General features: G+C 38.4%; 1 protein-coding gene across 1 annotated transcript in view; it reads right to left on the bottom strand.

Annotated features, from left to right (window-relative positions):
• Positions 1-20,783, bottom strand: part of LOC150040015 (glutamate receptor ionotropic, delta-1-like) — a 62,090-nt gene that overhangs the window by 31,029 nt on the left and 10,278 nt on the right. Inside the window, 1 exon segment of the mRNA XM_090327449.1 lies at positions 18,429-18,624. Within this exon segment, the coding sequence (XP_090183575.1) occupies positions 18,429-18,624 (196 nt within the window).

Consider the following 20,783-nt stretch of genomic DNA (forward strand, 5'->3'; position numbering starts at 1 on the left):
TCTTCCCTCCAGCTCACCTGCCATCCTTCTCTTCTCTGTATCCCACCTAGAGGCTGATCCACACAGAAAATAGAAGAGGCTGGGCTGACCACTAGCTCAGAGTCACTTTCTAAACTTCAAAAGTAAAATCAAATACAAATGCAGCAACCATTCTAAGTGTCAGTGCCGTCAGATCAAACAGATCCTAGCAAATGGAAGAAAGGGGTGGGGACTCATTCAAACATAGATTGCTAACTTTCCCCATTCCAGCTTCTGATCTGATAGTCCTGAATTAGAACCCAAGAATATGCGTATCTCACAAGCACCCAGGGACTGCAGGCCCCACATTTTGAAGACTGGCTAAAATGTACTCTCTGCCAAACCCTTCCTATCACTGCCAGTCTTCATTGTTCTGGAAGAACCAATCATATTATTCTTCTTTTTTCAAGAATTAATTAACCTGCCTATGATTTTGTAGCTGGCAAAAGCAAGATAGAGAAACTAATCCAGTTCTCAGTGACTCAAATCCCGTAACTTATTTGGCCACACTGCAGACTTTAAACTAAGCACTTGACTTTGTCAAGTCAAGGGTCAAGAAAAACATATGAAATTATATCCAGCTGCCACAGTGGTTTTGCCCTGTGAAGCAAATTTAAGACTTTTAAAATTTCTAAACATCAAATGCTCATAGAAGAGATTTGCCATTTAACACACCCATATCTATGTCTAGTGTTTTTTGGTCAGAATGCCTATTTCCATCATTCTCTCTGTCTCACCTGCCTCTTCCTTGAACACAGAGATACACTGAGTATTCTGACTATATTTATACACTTCAATTTTTTCAATCATTCGCCTGTGTCCCTCTGACTCCCATACTCAGACTTATTTCAGTTCCCTGATTTTCATTCCATTAAAATGTTTATTTTTTGAAAGGTTTGATCCAGGAACTTTCATGCTGATTCTACTTCACTTCAGTTAGAATGGCCATAATTAAAAATATGACTAGCAACAAATGCTGACAAAGATGTAGGAGCAAAAGAACCCTGTACGTTATTCTTGGGAAAGGAACTTAGTGCAAGTATTGTGGAAATCAGTATGGACATTACTTAAAAACAAACAAAACAAAACCACTCAACACTTGAACTCTTGAACATTTACCTAAAATATGCATGATAGGCTACAACCAAAGTACCTACACACCCATGTTTATTGCTGCATTGCTCATAACAGCCAACTTATGGGGAATAGCCAGATGCTCAACAACAGATAACTGGATCCAGAATGTGGTACACACTATGGAATTTTACAATTCAAGATATATGCAATGGACTCTCACACAACCTACTCTTCATATTTCTTTAGCTAACTCCAGGCAGCCCTTGATTCCGGAAGGAAAGAGAAGCGGTCGATGTCATGCGATCACAACTGCTATCATAAACTATGCCTTAATAGACTGGGAGGCCACCCTGGGAGTTTAGGTTGAAGAGTGGCATTCTCTCATTTTACTTGTGCATTCATATTCCTTTATATCATTCCTGAAGCATCAACCTTGAGAGGCAAAGGTTGTGCCTTAGGGCAGGCACATTGATGAGCTGCAAAAGAGGTCTCATCATCCTGACCTAGAAGATTAAAGAAAAAACTCCCATCTTGTACGGATGAACAAGCTCGGGCTCTGCCTGACTTACAGCTTTGTCAAGTGGTGGAATCCTTAGAGGATCTTGATGGGTCACCAATTCAAATCTGGTGCCACCCTAATGAAGACCCCACTGCACAGCTTACGGATTCCACATCTCTTCCCCTTCTAGAAAATCTTACCATATTCCCTTGTGATGAACTGAGGTTGGATTCATGGGCAGTATGGCTGAAGTTCAAGTCCTGGTCCACGTGGAAACCCTTCAGATATTAGAAACAACAAAAGTCTACTTCTAAAGATGTCTGTTACCAGGACAACCTTTTCTGCTCTTTTTGGGGAGGAGACCTTCATAAGGAGAGCTTTTCAGAGCTCTTACTGATCCTACCGTTTGCCTTTTTTTTTTAACTTTATTGACTTCTCCTCTCTCTCTCTGCTCTCTCTCTCTCTTTCTCTAACACACACACACACACACACACACACACACACACACATCACTCTTAAATTTAAATTACAGGGTTCAGATTAACTCTAAATACTATTTCAATAGTATCCCCCTGGAATTGGAAAAATCTACACCTACTTAGTTACATTTTCTAGTCTTAATGGTGGCATGATGATGTTGGCAATCAGACACCAGGAGGGTAGAGTTAAGTAATCTGTGGGCAAGGGGCTCAATTATTTTGAGTTTCACATTCCTTATTTGCAAAGTGAAAATATCATAGAGCATCCTCTGTGTGGAGATTGAGTGCATTCTCATAATGTCATACATACCTATTTCTTTAAGAATGTTATTGTGATTTCTCCCTTAAAATCTTCTGGGTTTTGGATAAACAACATTTTGCCAACAAAATGGAAAGAACAATAAGCTAAGCAAATGTGGCCAACAAATTGGAATATGCAATAAATTAAAATTGTTTTCATCAGCCCTCACTTCTTGATGTTAGTGTAATCAAATAACAAAACAATTCCCTTCAAAATGTAAAATCTTAAATCATAAAATTCAAGCCAATAATATTCAATGGAACAAATAGAATGGAATCTGCCCTTATTACAGCCAGTGCTAAGGTAAAGTATTTCAGGCCTGGGTACAAAGCCAAATTACAGGGCAGAAGAAATCCGAAATATAAAATCAGATTTAAGAAAATCAACATCCTCCCACTCCCTCCAGTGATGAGTCTCAAATAATCAAAGTTAGCATGATGGCATGGATATTGGTTTGATTCCAGAGCTTACCCTACCAAATTATAAAAATCACAAATGAAAGTAATTGAAGAATTCCGAATGAGATTTGCTTGGCAATGCTCAAAATCCAAAGCCAAATACTTTAATAAGGGAGGCTCAGGGGGGCTTTCTTTGATCTTTGGACTCTATTATCCCAAACCAATCACCGTCCAACAGAATTAAGCAGCAAGGAGTTATTCAGGGACCAAGTCAGTTGATTGTAAGGTAAGGAGCTTCAGAGAGACTAAGGAAGCCCCTACTAGGACATCATTTCCCCTCTCTACTGTCTCCTTATCCCCCTTGCAGTTCTTGGCATGCATTTCTAGCAGTTCTGTTCATTCATACTGAGGACAGACAGGATGGCACTTCCAACTACTTTTGCACTTCCTACTCTTTAAACATTTAGGTCCCAGGAAGGCTTGGAGGAGTATATCCTTCCATCCAGATTGAAGGGAACAGCCCTCAGCCAGTTTGGATGACAAAATTAGGACCATGCTTCAAGCAACATACACCACAGTGCACAAAGGTGAGCCGAAGGAGGAGACCATACAGGCTCTAGTGACCAAGGCTCATGCAATTGGCAGATAGAAGCTGAGGCATCATTCTAAGCATTCCCCTGGAGTCCTGAGATCAAATGCTGGACCTAATTCTGACTCGAGCCTGATTCTCAGGAAGTAACTTGTCTCCCTTGGACATAAGTTTCCTCACCCACAAACAGCGCTGATGAAGTACAACTGGACATGAGAAACTCTGGCCACCTCAGATGCATCCTCAGTGTCTCTCATGAAAATCTGTAAGATTAAATGGATGGCCGGATAGTCTACACACAGACAAAGGACCCAAGGAAAGGAAAGAAGACAGTAAAATTAATGGAAGGAAATGAGAATGCATGACATAAGTGAGCCTGTGTGCTCTCTTTGACAGTGATCACACCACTTCTAATGCTGTTTGGGACTAAAAATGTCAGGTGTACTTTTACATATTGAGCTCAGTCTTAGAAAATGTGTTGATAAATCAATGAATTCATAAATGGAAAAATAACCATGTCATAAATCACCATAGAAACACATATTTGAGGGTGGGTTTGTATGTGTATCACTTCTCATCTATGAAGGACTGTGACCTTTAGTCACGGTCTCATTCAACTTCTCTGGACTCACAATTGATATGTTACAATTTATGATTCCAGTGCCTTGTTAGAGACCAAAGGAAAGAAGGACTGAAGATAAAATAATAATTCCCCAGTCTAATAAAGGGAAATAAAGCAAATTTTGCAGATAAAAAGAACATTTATATATGGGCAAAGAGGAAGACAGAAGTACAAGAGAGGATATAAGAAAAATTGGAAAACATCAATTTATAAAACAATTACTCCACCTAAAGAGAAATGATTAAGACATAGTGGGGGGCAGTGAAAGTTGAATATTTTTGGATTCCACAAATAAGACTATAATCCATTCAGTCTTGCTTTTGACAAAATGCAGTAATATTTTGTCAAGAGCTTTAAACATTGGCATCTTTTTGACACCATAATTCTATTTTTGAGAATTACACTTACAGAAATAAATGTAGAAATTGGATAAAAAGAAACATTAGGCAGGAAGATGTTCATTGAGTTGCTATTTATATTTGTGACACATTGGAAAGGAAAAATGACTATCAAGAAGGGAATGTTTAGATAAATTGATTTATGACAATCAAAGGCATTTTAGTCGCTAATTAAGTTTTACAACAATGTTATAAAAATGCAGGATATCCAGTTATAATAACATAACATACACCTATCCTTTACTCACCAAAAGGGCTAAACTAGGAAGACTGAGAGTTCAAATCCACTTGGATTACATATTAAGACTCTATCTCAAAACAAAACCAGAACAAAAATAAACATAAAATCTATTTATCTCACATTATAATTACATAAAACTGGTTATAATTCAAAACTGTCTAGATAGAAAAATGCCAGAGATTTCCTAGAATCAGTTAGTTGGTGAAAATTTTTGAATTGGACTTTTCCTCTTTACATATATTTTAGTAATTTTTATTTTAAGTTATTTCAAAATTTTGTTTTTCTTTCTTTTTTTTGTCAGTCCTGGGACTTGAACTCTGGGCTTGGGCACCATTCCTGAGCCTCTTTGTGCTCAAGGCTAGCATTTCCCCCACTCAAGCCCACAGCACCATTTCTGGTGTTTTCTGAGTTTCTAGTTTCATTGGAGGTAAGAGTCTTAAGGACTTTCTTTCTTGGGTTGGTTTTGAACCATGATCCTCAGATCTCAGCCACCTGAGAAGCTATAAAGTTTTCTTAATGGTTACATAAGGTATTCAAGTTAGAAACAGATTTTCCCACTCAAAACTGCTAATAGCTTTAACAGGTGATATGGATTACATGTGTAGCCGATTTGGAACAGAGTAATGCATGAGAAGAATGAGCAGGTACATTTCCTTGCCAAGGTATCTAAAACTCACCTGAAACTGAAGATCTAGAGGAGGAGTTATGATGACAGCAACTGTTAAGTTTACGATCCCACAAAAAAAAAAAACTATTCATTTAGTAAACAAGTTGTTTTTGCAAGTTGGTTTTGTTCACATGGAGTTCACCAAGTATTTTTTCTTCTTGCATTTCCATTTTTAAATATATTTCATTTCCTGCCTGATATTTCCCTCTTGCATTCTGATACTATTATCTTCAAAACAGAAAAGGCACCAAGACACATGAATTATAAATTATGTGGAACAATGAACTATCAGAGGAAGCCTCCAGCCTCAATAAGCAAGTAAATTTCTGCTCTGTATCCCAAAGGTTTTTTTCTATATTAAATCAGTCTTTTTCTGTCCACCAGAACTCCATTGAGATACTGTTGAAAAGATTAACTGTGAGACTTTCTTTTGTTGTTTTGACTCTTTTTGCAGGTTTTTTGTTTGTTTGTTTGTTTGTTTTGTCAGTAATGGGGCTTCAACTCAGGGCCTGGGCACGGTCCTGAGCTCTTTCACCAAGCCCAGAGCTCTGCCACTTGAGCCACAGAAACACTTCCAGTTTTTGAATGGTTAACTGGAGATTAGTAGTATTACAGGCATGAGCCACCAGAGCCCAGCTTCTTTTATGTTTCTAACTGGTATATAAACCCATACATGTTAAATGAAGTTACTAGGTAATGTTTGATTCCTGTATAACTTAAGTAAATGTTTAAATTAGTTTAAATACATCTATCTCCTCAAACATTCACTTTTTCTACAATGAGGGCTTGCTAAATCATTTCTTCTATTTTTAATGTACAATAGAACATCGTTATTTATAGAGAATTTATATTTTGAACTGAATGAGGATGAAAACATACTATGTAAAAAATTCAACGATAGAGCTAAAACAGAACTTAGAAGGAAATGTATAGCTCTTATGTTTATATTAGGAAAGGAAACAAGTCTAAAATTAATGGTTTAACGCTTAGTATTAAGTTACTAGAAGGTAAAAGAGAAAATAATCAAAGTAAAAGAGAAAACATTGCTGCAAAAAGTTGAACTAGATAAAACAAAAAAACTGAAAATTACAAGTCAAATTTAACATTTCTTAATGAAAAAAAAATCTCACATTCATGGATCAGAAGACTCAATGTCTATCAAAATCTTATCATGCTTTTTTGAAGAAGTTAACAGATGGTTCTATAATTTAAGTAAAGATAAATGATCCAGAATTGTTGGATCAAGCTTATATAAGAATAACAAAATTAGAAGACTTAAACCATCTAACTCTGAATTACTATAAACTACTGTGATCATTTTTGTATCCACATAAGAATAGAAAGGTAGATCAATGAAATGAGTAGAGAATGTAGACATTGACCAACACATATTGTCCTGTTGCTTTTCAATCAAGGTCTCTCACCTGTTCTTGAGTAAATATAGGATATTTTAAGAGATGAGACGAGATCAATTACGTACAAATATACAAAACAAATGAACTCATCACTTTCTCATTCCACACAGGAAAATTACTTTTAGGTGCAGCGTAGAACATCAAAAAATCTAAAAGAAATCTATGCCGCTTTGGAGTAGGTAAAATTTGCAGGCAGAACCCAAAAGCATTAACTATAGAGGAAAAGAAAGAAATTGACATATGATATTTTATCAAAATTAAAATTTTCTACTTCTCAAAAGACACCATTAAGAAAATGAATGGATGACTTACAGATTGGGAATTATATTCGTAGCACATGCATTTTATCAAGGACTTAAATCAGGGGATATATTAAAAGCCCATATAAATTAACAATGAAAAGATGAAGAGCCCAATAAAAATTAACAAAAGGCTTGAGCCCACACTCCCAAAAGAAAATATATAGGTGACCAAGAAGGACATGAAAACGAGTTCAATATCCAAAGCCATTACACTGAAACAATGAGATATCTACTCACATCCACTGCAGTGACTCTAAGTTAATCTAAAAGAAAAAATAATTGGCTACAAGTAAGGCAGTCACAGGGGGTGACAATGCTAGCATTGATTGGCATGTCTAGCATTATAGTTATCAAGGGTTGTATTACTACTGGGAGTGTGAAATGGTGGAGCCATATTGGGATTGATTTCTCACTTTCATACAGCAGTAAACACAGATGTATACCATGACCTTTGATTATGTCCTCCTATTATTTTCATATAAAATGGAAGCTTCCCTTGACTGGACTTATTTAGGAATACTCATATCATGCTCAGGAGTCCTCAGTTGTTACAGTGGAAATATGAACCACCACAAATGGATAAGCAAGGGTGAAATTTTTAATTACAAAGGAATTCCATTCAAAAATTCAAAGAAAGGGAAAAAAAAGGAAAACAGAATACTGATGTCCATTTCATCATGGATAAATCTGAGGCTTTTGGGGGGTCAAATAGGGCACATACAGAATTTTATAGTGTTTAGAATCTGCTTATACAAACCAAATTAAAAGTAAATTTAATTTGTCATGCAAGAAACAAATTGTGTCTGTCTTTGATGATGGGGAGAAGTATCCAGAAAAACTCTTGTGGGTGTTGTCAGTGTTCTGTATCTTGGGTTGGGTGCTGACTGTACAACTATAAGTTAAGCTCAGGAAATGAACACAATATATAAGCATTTTATTTTATGAATGTCAATTTTTATGTATGCCATTTTATTTTATGCATACCAATGGTGTTTGTGTTCATATTCTGGCATCTTTCTTCCTAACATATAGAAGATACTACAACAGTGTGCTGGCATCCACCAGAGTGTGTGCTTTGGGCTACAATCCACATTGGATGCTTTAGATTCGACACATTGGTAAGCTCACATCTAATCATGCCAAACTTTTCTGAAGTTTCTCAGATAGTTCAGAAAGGTGACTTCACTAGCTCAAAACCATGGATTAAATTAGGCTAAAATGGAATTTAAACACATATTTCCTAACTCCTAAGCAGAAATGGCTTGAACTGCATTTCTTGAATGGATGAGTAAGTGAATAAATGAATGAATCAAGAGAGGAGAGCATCCAACCTGTAAATAGATAGAGTGCTATTAAGCAGATACAAAAAGTGTAGAAATGAAGTGGTTATCTAAATGCATTCCAACAAACCCATTTTGTTCCTCCATAGGGAGTTTCCTACTTCCTTCCTGCTCATTTTCTGATGGAAATCAGAACTTTATCTTTCCCATTATCAGGGTCAGAGCCTTCTGAGTTTTTGGTGGTGGTAGTGATTTGGGTGTTATTTTGTTGTTGTTTCTGTGCCTATCTTGGGGCTTGAACTTGGGGCTTGCGCACTGTCCTTGATCTTTTTGGCTCAAGGCGAATGTTCTACCACTTGAACTACTGCTCTACTTCTGACTTTTCTTTTAAAAATTGAAGATAAGAGTCTCGTGGACTTTCCTGCCCGAGCTGACTTTGAACTGTGATCATGAGATCTCAGCCTCCTGAGTAGCGAGGATTAGAGGCCTTAACCACTGGCACTTGAGGCCTTCTGGCATTTTAATCCAGCACCTCAAAATTACCAACTCATGCCATCTGCAACTTCACCTCCTTAGCATTTTGTAGAGCTAAAGTGGTGCCTCATGTATAACGCCTCCTTACATTAATCATTCCAAAGAAAGATACTAGAAAAGTTCCTCATCTGTCCACAGTCCTTCCATCGAATATCATCTTATGTGTCACAGACTAGTCTCTGACTCCAGCAGCCCTCAACCCAGAGCAGAAAGGAAGAGGGGAGGTACAAACGCAGGTGCTGAGAGAAGAGGCCAAAGCATTGGATCAATGATGGAAATAAATAAGATTTGTAGGCCTAGTTTATTTCTGCATTTGCATCCACATTTTATAATCCCAGTGAAATTCACGGAGTGGAAAAATAAAACAACTTCTGGGAAGACTATTGGCCTCTGAAGCTACCTCCCTCTAGGGAAAAAAAATACTATTTCTAGCCACAAGGTCTGAGACAAGTTACTCATCTATTTGTTCAAAGAGCTCAACAAGCTGTAAAGATTGACACTTAACTATTAACACTATATTCTAGTTGACAATGTTATTAAATATTAGGTCTGATTTATGGAAAGGTTTAATCATTTTGCAGTCCAGGTCAGTCGTGGCACTGCACAGAAATTGGCTTATGTGAGCTGTTCCTTGGTGGAGTTCATCAGCTTAAGAAAAGAAAAAATAATCCCACATAGTTATTATCATATAAATTTGAACCACTTTCCAGCTCAGCTCTGTAGCTCTATGTCTCAAAGTTTTCTCCAATTGATAATTTTAATAATATGGAAATAAAAAATAAATAAAAATCACATACCTAAATAATCTTTGCTATGACACATGGAAGATGGGAAAAGTCTTTTAATAACTGAGGTCAGGCATACATTTTACAATGTGGGTGTGAAAGTATTAGATTAATGAAAAACAGAAGTAAAAAGTATGCACACAGGTAGAAAGGAATTGAAGAACAGAAATGGCAATGTTACTTTATCAAGAAGATGGACAAAGAAAAAACACAGTTCTTCCTGCTACTGCTATATGAATATAATGCTCTGCATAGAAAGCAAATTCAGAAATACAAAATTAGTGGAACTTAATCATAATCATGTGCCATTTAAGCTTACCTAACAATTATTTCTCTACTTCTCAACTGAATGTCTTTCAATAAATAAGAATTTATCATTATCTGCAAAAAAAAGAAAGAAATGGCAACATTAGCTTCCACCAGAGGCAATGAAGGTGTGAGGTTTGGATGGCTAGACCACTGGTCTCTATGACCTTGAGCAAGTCAGACTCTCTGAGGCTCAAGTTCATTTTCTACATTATGGAGATATAATCATGGAGAAATTTGTTTATGAAGAAAGCAGTAATGCATGTAAGTAGTTTGGCACAGTGCCTTGGACCCAAAGGGAAAACTAGACCAGGCCAGGACAAAAGCTATCCCAGTATAGTCCTAGGTGGCCAGCATCAAACCTAGAAAGGACAATACAAGGCATTAAATGATGCATGGCTAAAAGAAAGGCTACCAGAGGTGCCTTGGAGCTAGGACATGGTCCAGAGCAAGATGACAAGTGATTGGAAATGCCTATGGATTATTAGTTAGTACCAATTCAGGAGTTACTGCAGGAACATGAGTCACTAAGTAGCACAGAGCTAAAGGATGAGCTTCTACAAATACCTTTGGGCTATTAGATGCTATGAAGAAAGAAGACAAATGATTGTAGTGGTTTATGGGCTACTAGATGGTGCAGAACTAGAAGATGAGCTAGTAGGGCTACTAGATGATCCATAACAACAAAACATATCATTAGAGGTACCTTTCAACCAAATAATACAAAACCAGAAGACCACTGATTACAGAGATACATGCAATACTAGATGGCACAGAGCAGGGAAACAAGTGACTAGTGAGGCTTACAGACCACTAGACTGTACCAAGCTGGAGGATGAACTATTGAAGGAACCAGTGAGGGTGCAGAACAAGAGAACGAGTTACTACAGGTACTTAAAGGTTACCAGCTGTGCAGAACTGGAAGATGAGCTGCTGGAGATGTCTGTGGGCTATTAGGTGGGGCAGAACTCTGCGTTAGACACACTTTCTTTAAATTTTTTTCTCTAAAAGTATAGATGACAAAAATGTGACCATATGGTTGCTGTCCCACAACTCTGCTGTGGGAAAGCAGAAATAAAAATTCTATATAGTGGACAGATAAATAAATAAATACATGCATATTTTACAAAATCAAATTTGAGTCATGGATCTAGTTGGCCACATTCTTGGTTCCTCTTTCGTGTGTCAGTTAGGTCCATATGGCTGTGTAGAATGGAGACCTGTCCACAGGTCACTTAGGAGTAGAAGGGTTTTCTCCCCTGGAGATAGACAGTTGCATTAAAAAGTATTTGTTGCAGTCTCTTAGGATATAAAAACTCTCTCTCCTCCCAGGTCCCATCTTGAAATGTTTCATCATCAGGACCAAAGCTCTACCTTCCTCCCTGTTTCAGCAATGCTGCCAGGAACCAATGGAGTCTGAACAAGCATGATACAACCTTTTTTCCTCCTCTGCTACTGTACAAAAGTGATTGCCACTCCCTAAGCCATATCCCACTTAAATTGGTTTCAAGTCATTAAAAACCACAGTACTGGTGAATTAAAAATAATAGCAGCTTTCCAAGGTTATGCAGATACCCAACTCCTTGACTTTAATAGCAATTAACCATTGTTCCACTACCATGCACTTTCTGGAAATGGAACTGGTATCATCAAAGAGCAACTGGAAATTACAAGTGTAATTGTCCCTACGAGTCACATACTGGGCATTCTTATCTTTGCCAGACTGTCTGAACTGCAAAGAAGCAGGTTGTATTTGAGAATGGAAGCAGTTACCCTCATTTGACTGTAGCATCAATGCCTATTTCCCTACTTGCTCATTTTTTCCCTTACGCGTTCCAGATTTAAGGCATGGTCTTCACTTGAGAAATGAGAATATATAACCTGCGCATCCTGGACTCCACATTACCAAATCTGTGCTGGGGGGATGTGGGGAGGAATAAATCCAGAAAGAGAGATGGGGGGTTCTATTTCCATCTCTTAACCACTCAAACAGATACAAGAAGGAAAATTGGAAGGTGAATCTGAGCTTTTCTCTTTCCAAAAAATGTAAACTTGTGTTTATGACACTATTATAAAACCTTTCCACACTTTTCTAGCACTGCCCTCCATTTTTATTGCAGATTCAAATGTAAAAGGTAAATGTGCGATCCTCTCTACCCAAAAGTGGCTCGGGAGTTTATACATTAATCATTTCAGGAAAGTAACAAATCTTGTATACTATAAAAAGGTTAGATTCTGTTCCAGAGAAGTTGTATGATTTGATAAGGAATGCTTTATTTGAACTTTTCATTGATGGTTTTACTTATGATTTTGCTCTTACTCAAAAGTATCAATACATCCAATAAACACTTTCTGATGGGCTGCCAATGTGTTGCATCCAGAGTGAGAAGACATCTTCACAATGGCCAAGCCACAACTCTCTAGAGGAAAGTTTTAGTTATCTTGAGGCATATCAGAGCAGGCATGTAGACCACATTCTACAAAACTAAGATGAGTGAGGGAAGGGGTATGTGGGAGAGGGATGGGTGAGAATGTCAAAGTGAGCACTATCAATCAAGATATATGGTACTCATAAACTGCTTTGTTAAATGACAACTCCTTTGTGGATCTACTTAAAGATAATCAAAAGGAAAGAAGAAAGGGAGGAAGGAAGGGAGAAAGGAGGGAGGGAGGGATATAACAGTTGCAACCCTTGCTTTAGGTCATTTATTTGGGTATAACTCTCATTTATAATCAAACCACTTACTAGGTGCTATCATTAGAAATAAACAATGAAATGGCTTATCTAAACCTTAGCATTGACTCTGATTTTCATCCAACAATATGCTTCCCTTCTTCCTGTGGCTCCATGCCTCCCATCTGCAGCAAATACTGATGATTTTTGCATTTTATCCTGACTTTGGATGTGAATATGAGGATATTTTATGTTTTTTAAAGGATATGATACTGCACATTATCTTCGATTAGTTGCCTTTAATACTTCTATTTTGCTCAATACCATTCTGCTAAGATTCATATACACTATTCAAGACAGTTCATGCATTTCCTTGCAGATACCTTTGTTTTTTTGTACTCTGTTAATGGTCATGGGGATTGTTTCCAGAGTTTTGACTCTACAGGCAATATTACTGTGGCTTTTCTTATCTCCAGGAGTGCTGAGAGACATGTACTTGAGGTATATGCTCAGGAGTGGAATTGGTAGAATCTAGCTATGCAATGTCCCATTTTATAAGAGAATGACAAACTCTTTTCCAAAGTGGTTGTACTGAGTACACTCCCAGCAGCAATTAAACACCTGTTCTGTCAAATCCTCTCTACCACCTCTCACGATGCCAGTCTAATTGGTGGAAAATGATATATCTTTATGGTCTTGATTTGCATTTCACAGATCACTAATGATTTTGAGCATCTCTTCCTATGATTATTGGCCACATGTGTTGCTTCTTCTATAAAATCTGTGTGAGCCTTTTGCCCATTTTTCCCTATTAAATTGTTTGAGCTTTTCTTACTGATTTGTAAATGCTCATGGTATCTTCTTGATATTAATTGGATAGTGTTTGTATGTGCTGTAACTATCCATTCTTTATGGGGTCTTTTGTTCATAAGAAATGATTTGTGGATAATTGTTACAGTGGATTTTCATAAAAATCTATTGTAGATAGAGCATTTGTTTACTGTGTGAGAAAAAGAAATCTGGGAGAGGGAACTCGAAGGCCACACCACCCCTGCCTTGCACTCATAAAAGGCCCTAGCTCAGCTTTGACTTCATTATCTCCAAATGAGGTGACTCTCAACCACAAAGATTCACTCTCTGGGGATGAAAGGAGGTCCTTAAGCTCAAGGCTGGAGTGGAGTGCACTAGGCATTAAGGAGGTCTAATAAATCTTGTAAGAATGGAACTACTTTAGTTAAATGTCAGTGGTCAAAATCTACTTTATGTGTTTTTAGGTATCGTAAGTCTTTAAGGAAATTCTACCATAAGAACTGATCTAGGTCTCTCTCAGCTCTGAGGTTCCAGAGAGAGTGACCCATTCATGCAGAATGGGAATTCATACTGACTCATGTCAGGCTCCAGAGAGAGACACCTCCTGCTATTGAGCTAGATGACAACAAAATGTCTCACCAGCACATAACTATGTGTTCTCACATAGTAACTAGGACCCACAGGGCTGAAGCTGTGATTGGCTTTCCAGGCGTGGACAAACTCAGGGTTCTCTTCCTGGATAGTAGTGAATCTTCAGGGGATGGAGAAGCTTGTAGGTTTGGGGGACCCTCTCCTTCTGCAGAGCAGTGAGCACTGGTGCCCCACGACTTTCATCGTGCCACCAGGACATCCATTGCTCTGTGAAGAACAGCGAGACACCCTGACCAGTCAGAGAGAGAAGGGAACATACAGAGGGTGTGTTTTGGTTTGGGTTTGCTTTAGTTTATTCTGGTGTGTGTGTGTGTGTGTGTGTGTGTGTGTGTGTGTGTGTGTGTGAAAGAGAGAGACAGAGAGAGAGACAGAGAGAGAGACAGAGAGACAGAGAGAGAGAACAGTTCTGCAAGGCTGGTGGGACAATGTGAAAGGGGAAGGATGAGAGAGAACCCTGGGTGAAGTAAGGCATAGTCCTGGCCCCAAGGCCAGTTTATCTTTCACAAACCACTCATAAATGAGCTGGGGGACAGTTGGCAGCACCTGTAGTATTCCCACACCTCAGGCAGAATGGTGCCCACCAGCTGAAGCATCCTGGAAGCTGCATCTAACTCAGTGGATTTCGCCATATGGATTTTCATGGCTCTGACGCAGCAAAACCTCAGTCAGGAGTCAGAGTGTGAAGCTGTCTCTGGTAATCATCTCTAAAATGAGATAGCAATCCTCAGTGCTCATTGTGAGAAATCAAGTGAAAACAAACAAGCAAAGTCTAATAGCTACTGAAGAGGGTGCTGGTGTGTGCCTGACCCTTTATTTGTTTGTTTTTGTTTTTGTTTTGTTTTGTTTTGTTTTGGCTATGGCTTCCTCTCATGACCTCCTGTATATTCTCTATCTCAGGTTTGTCACCTTTCCTGTCATCATTAAAGCATGCCTCTTCACAATACAGCCTATCTAGGTAGCCCCATGTCCTGTTTACAGTCTTCCCCATCTCAGTCTCCTGGTTAACATACCACATACACAATCTCCTAAAGCTTCTTCCAGACTCCCTGGAAGTCTGATAACTCTGCTTCTGCTTTTGCCAAATGTTTTCACCTTCACCAGGCAGACCCCCAGGCAACGGTTATATAAGCCCATAAAGACAGAGAGCCAAGGCTTTAGCTTAATCTGCCTGCTCTTCCCTGGATAGCATCCCTTTGAAAGTCACAAGGTACCTAACCTCTCTGTTTCTGAATTAACAAACTGGAGACTAAAGATATGAGGATAGGGCCGGGAGATTGGCCTAGTGGTAGAGTGCTTGCCTAGCATGCATGAAAAACCAGTTTCAATTCTTCCATACCACATAACAGAAAAAGCTGGAAGTCAGGCTGCCACTCAAGTGATAGAGCTCTAGCCTGAAGGAAAGTCCAAAGACAGTGCTAAGGCCCTGTGTTCAAGATCCAGAACTGGAAAAAAACAGAAAAGAAAAATAAAAAGATATGAGGATAGGCTATCGTCTGTTTTATATCTAGTGAAGCTCTTTTCCCAACCTGTGGTCTTTCTATTTACTTTGCTAGCTATTTTCTTTGCCATGCAGAAGCTCTGCAGTTTAATGTAATTCCATTTATCCAGCCTTTCTTTGATTTGTTGTGATTCTGGCTCTTTACTCAGTGTCAGCCTGTGCCAAGGAGCCCTAGTGTATCCTCTATCCCTTCTTGTAATATTTTCAAGGTATCTGATCTTATATGGAGGTCTGTGGTCCATTTGGTATTGATTCGGTGCAGCGTGAGTTATAATGATCTAACTGTAGTTTTCTACATGTGTATAGCCAATTCTGCAAACACCATTTGTTGAAGAGGCTGTCTTTCTTCCATCTAGCATTTTTTGGCTCCCTTATCAAACATTAGGTAGCCATAGATATGTGAGCTCATTTCTGGGTCTCCAATTCTATTTCATTGGTCCTCAGGTCTGTTCATGTGCCAATATCAAGCTGTTTTCTTTTTTTAATAACTGTCTTCATAATAGAGTTTGAAGTTTGCTATTGATATTCCTCCAGCACTGTTCTTCCTACTAAGGATATTTTTGCTCTTCAGGGTCTTTCATTATTCCATATAAATTTTTAGATTGCTCTTTTATTGTATTGAAGAATGTTGTTGAGATGTTGGTAGGTATTGCATTGAATTCGTATATAGCTTTTGGTAATATTGTCATTTCATGATGTTAATCGTACCAATTTGCGAGCATGAGAGGTTTTTCCTGTTTTAATTTCCTTTCTTGGCTTTTTTTTTAAGTTTCCTCTCTCAGGTTTTAAATTCTGTTTTAACTTCCTTTCTCAGATTTTAAAATTTTTCATTATATAAGTCCTTCACATCTTTGGTTAAGTTAATTCCTAGGTATTTTTTGAGACTATTACAAAAGGAGTTACTTTCTTGATTTCACCCTTGTTTTTCTCATTGTTGGCCTACAGAAAAGCTGTTGGTTTTTGTGGATTAATTTTATACCCTGCTACTTTGCCAAAGTTTAAGATTAGCTCGAGTAACTTGGGAGAGATTAACCTCCCCACAAAACAAATCCCGAGGGACCAGGAGTGTGGCCTAGTGGTAAAGTGCTTCCCTAGCTTGCACGAAGACCTGGGTCTGATTCCTTGCTACACATATATAGAAAAAGCTAAAAATGATGCTGTGGCTCAAGTGGTAGAGTGCTACCCTTGAGAAAGCCCAAGGACAGTGTTTAGTCACTGAATTCAAGCCCTGGGACTGGTAAAAAAATCCTCAAAGAAGCAACCACACCATTAATAAGTGGGCTAAACACTTAGAGACTTCTCTGAAGAAGAAATAAGAATGGCACATGAAGAAATGTTAAACATCTTTGGCAATAAAAGAAATGCAAATCAAAACGACGTTGAGATTCCACTTCACCCCAGTTAAAAATGGCCATTATTAGGAAAAAAAATTTAACAGATCCTGGTGTGAATGTAGCCAAGAGAGAATGCTACACTGTTGGTGCCAATTTAAACATGTTCAACCACTCTGGAAAGAAATATGTAGGTTCCTCAAAAGAATAAATACAGAGCTCCCCAGAAATCCCACTCCTGGCCATTTATCCAAATGAATCATATTCACTGCAGCATATTCACTTTACTATAGCTAAGTTATGTAACCAACCCAGACGTCCCTCAGTGGATGAAAGAATCAAAAAATGTAGTATATATACACAATGGAATTCTTTCTTTCTTTCTTTCTTTCTTTCTTTCTTTCTTTCTCTCTCTCTCTCTCTTTCTCTTCTCCCTTTCTCTTCTCTCTTTCTCTTCTCCCTTTCTCTTCTCCCTTTCTTTCTTTCTCCCTTTCTTTCTTTCTTTCTTTCTTTCTTTCTTTCTTTCTTTCTTTCTTTCTTTCTTTCTTTTTGCTGGCCATGGTGCTTAAACTCAGGGCCTGGATGCTGTCCCTGATCTCTTCAGTTCAAGGCTACCACTCTACCCCTGGAGCCACAGCCCCAGTTCTGGTTTTCTGGTGGTTAATTGGAGATAAGTGTCTCAGGGACTTTAGTGCCCAGGCTGGCTTTGAACCACAATCCTCAGATCTTGGTCTCCTGAATAGCTAGGATTTCAGGCACAAGCCACCATGCCTAGCTTACACAATGTAATTCTATGCTTCCATCAGAAGAATGTCATCACTTCATTGATTAGGAAATGGAAAGACTGAAAAAAAATCATATTAAGTGAAATAAGCCAGACCCAAAAGAACATAGGCTCCATGGTTTCCCTCATTTCTAACAATGAGTATATGTCTAGGATTATCCTAGCAGAACAAAATAACTAAGTAGCTATGCATATATGATCATATGAATTAAAATGAACTCCAAGATATGGAAACAAGAGGGTGTGTGTGTGTGTGTGTGTGTGTGTGTGTGTGCGTGTGTGTGCATTCTATTTGCAGTTATTTCTTTTTTCCTTCATCCCCATTCCCTTTGGCTTATCCCCTGTTGTCACTGTTTTTAATTTTGGTATTCTTTGCCTTGTATATAAATTTATCTGACTTGGGAAAGAGAAGGGCAATCACAGAAATGGTGGGACAAAGGACAAAATAATGCAACAGAAATACTCACTAGACACTATGTTGGAAATGAACTTTACAATTTGTGCCAAGAGATGGGAGAAGTGATAGAAAATGAGGGAGGGATAACACTGCTCAAGAAGAAATGTGCTCATTCCCTTACTTATGTAACTGTAACCCTCTGCATATCAACTTTACAATACAAAGAAAGTAAAATGGAAAAAGATATGAGAAGAGGTTACCTTGCAGGTACAGACCTATTTCAAAGACTTGGGAGTGTGTCTCACACCTTAAGGATTAGCCCATTCACAGCCTTGGCTCAGCACATGTGCTCAAGCACCAATTCCTCCCTACCTTTCTGATGCCCTCTGAAGGGTTGGACACACAATTGTCAGCCCCTCCATTCTTGCTGATAGCCCTCCAGAGCTCAGCAAATGTACTGTCCTGCTCCAGGGGGTTGGTGCCTTTAGCTCGGAAGTATTCATAGACAACAGAGTCTCGCACAGTGCCGTAAGGCATCTCTACTTGCTTGGACAAATCCTGGAATGTCCTGAAATGCCAGAAAAAGAAAAAGGAAAACAAGCAACAAAGCATGAGTATATACTGCATATCATACACTGCAAAGATGGGAATGGTCTGTGATTTCTTCCTAAGATCCAAGGCCCACCCAGACCCACTCACAACCATTGCCTAACAGCATAAGTAGCTCAGCCCAGAGAAGGGTTTTGTCATGCCTCTGCCTTCTACTGTAGCTAGGTTCCCTCAAAGATGCTGAACTTAAAGAACCAGTCTTTCCACTGAGCTTGAGGTATATAAGGAAAAAGTAGACAGGATTCCTGTTTTATCTAGATAAATACTGAGAATATAATATTAATTATTGAATGTTTCTGACCTGAACATTCAAAGAGAATGGAGAAGGAAATAGTCATGTTGGCGAGATTAATGATGATGATGACAATGATAAATGGCAGATACGGGCCACTGACATGTGGCACCAGTACAAGATAAACTCACACTAGGAGGCTAGATCAATGGAATGGCATTCCTGAAAAGATTTCAGATGTTTTAGAGCTCCAGTCAGTTACTGCTTTTGAGTACCAACCATCAAGCAACTTATTTTTATTTTTCTTGTGTGCATATACCCATACTAGACCTTGAACTCGGGGCCTGGATATTACCTCTGAGTTTTTGTGCTCAAGGCTAGCACTCTAGCTCTCCTTCTAACTTTTTGGGTGTTTACTTGGAGAAAAGAGTCTCACAGACTTCCCTGCCATGGCCAGCTTTGAACTATTATCTTCAGATCTCAGCTATGTGAGTAGCAAGGATTACAGACATGAGTTACTTGGACAGGGCTTATTTTTCTTTAATTATAAACTAAGAAACCTGGAGTTTTATTTGAAATTTCATGATCCTTAAGATTTTTTAAAAAACTTAAATAATTGTACAAAGGGTTTTCCGTTCAACAAGTCAGTTTTTGAGTACAATGCATCGCCAATATCATCCCTTTCCCTCATTCTCCCCCATCTTTCATAATCTCACCCATACCTTCATGTCACGGTAGCTTCAGTTTTATACATGTATATTGAATATAATGACTGATTTTCTGCCTTTCCTCTCTCCATTCATCTGTCCAAATTTTGATGGATATTTAAAGGATAGGGAAAGGAAAATAAAGCACTTTTGAAAGCACTGGCTTGTATAAGGAGGAGGCTCAGGTAGCTCCCAGCCAGGTGCATGTTGGGTAGAGTGCCTCCGGAAGGACTATCAGCAGCCTGAGGACAGACATCGGAGCTGGAGAACCTTCTTTTCAGAAGGAGACATGCAGATGCTCCTTGACTTATGATGTACTTATGTCCCAGCATACCCATCTTTTATTGAAACTATCATGAACTGGAGAATACGAACATCATACCTTAGCATTAATCTACCCAATATATGCAGACACTAACCTGTGATTGGATGAAATCCTCCCTGAAGCCTTCTTTTTAACAAAGGGTTAAATATATTGTGCAACTTATTGATTACTTGTATTAAATCATAATAAGTGCAGTCAGCCAGAACCAAAGAAACACAGACTCCATGGATTCCCTCATTTGTAATAATTAGTATATTGCTCAATAGCTATGTACATATGACCGTATATGATGATGCTAAGCGAAACAAACTCCGGGATATGGAAACAAGGGTTTTTCTTTGTGAGTGTTGTTAATGTACTATGTGAAGTTATTTCTTTTTTTTCTTTTTTCCCCCTATGTTTTATTCCCTGTTGTCACTGTAACTGATTTATTTGAATTAGGGAAAGGAAAGGGATCAATGAAATGGTAAGACAAAGAAGAAAGGGTGAACCAATGTAATGGCAATACACATAAGAGAATATGTTGGAAATGAACTCTACAACTTGGGGGCTGGAGGAGGGAAAGTGGGAGAAAAACATGGGAGGGGGTAACAATATCCCACAAGAAATGTACTGTCTACCTTATTATGTATGTAACTATAACTCCTCTGTATATCTCCCTGACAATAAAATTAAATTTTACAAAATTGATAGCACCACACACTGAAGAATGAGGGCTATTCTCTCTCACGATCACATGACTGACTGAGGAGCATTATACAAGAGGAATGGAAGTTTCTACTGAATGTTTTGTGCTAGCATACTATCAGAAAACAAAAGAAAGGAAAAGAGCCTGAAGGAGCCAAGGCAGGAAG

The sequence above is a fragment of the Megascapheus bottae genome, unplaced genomic scaffold (assembly GCF_031878675.1).
Source record: "Megascapheus bottae isolate mThoBot1 unplaced genomic scaffold, mThoBot2.hap1 HAP1_SCAFFOLD_322, whole genome shotgun sequence".
NCBI lineage: Eukaryota > Metazoa > Chordata > Mammalia > Rodentia > Geomyidae > Megascapheus > Megascapheus bottae.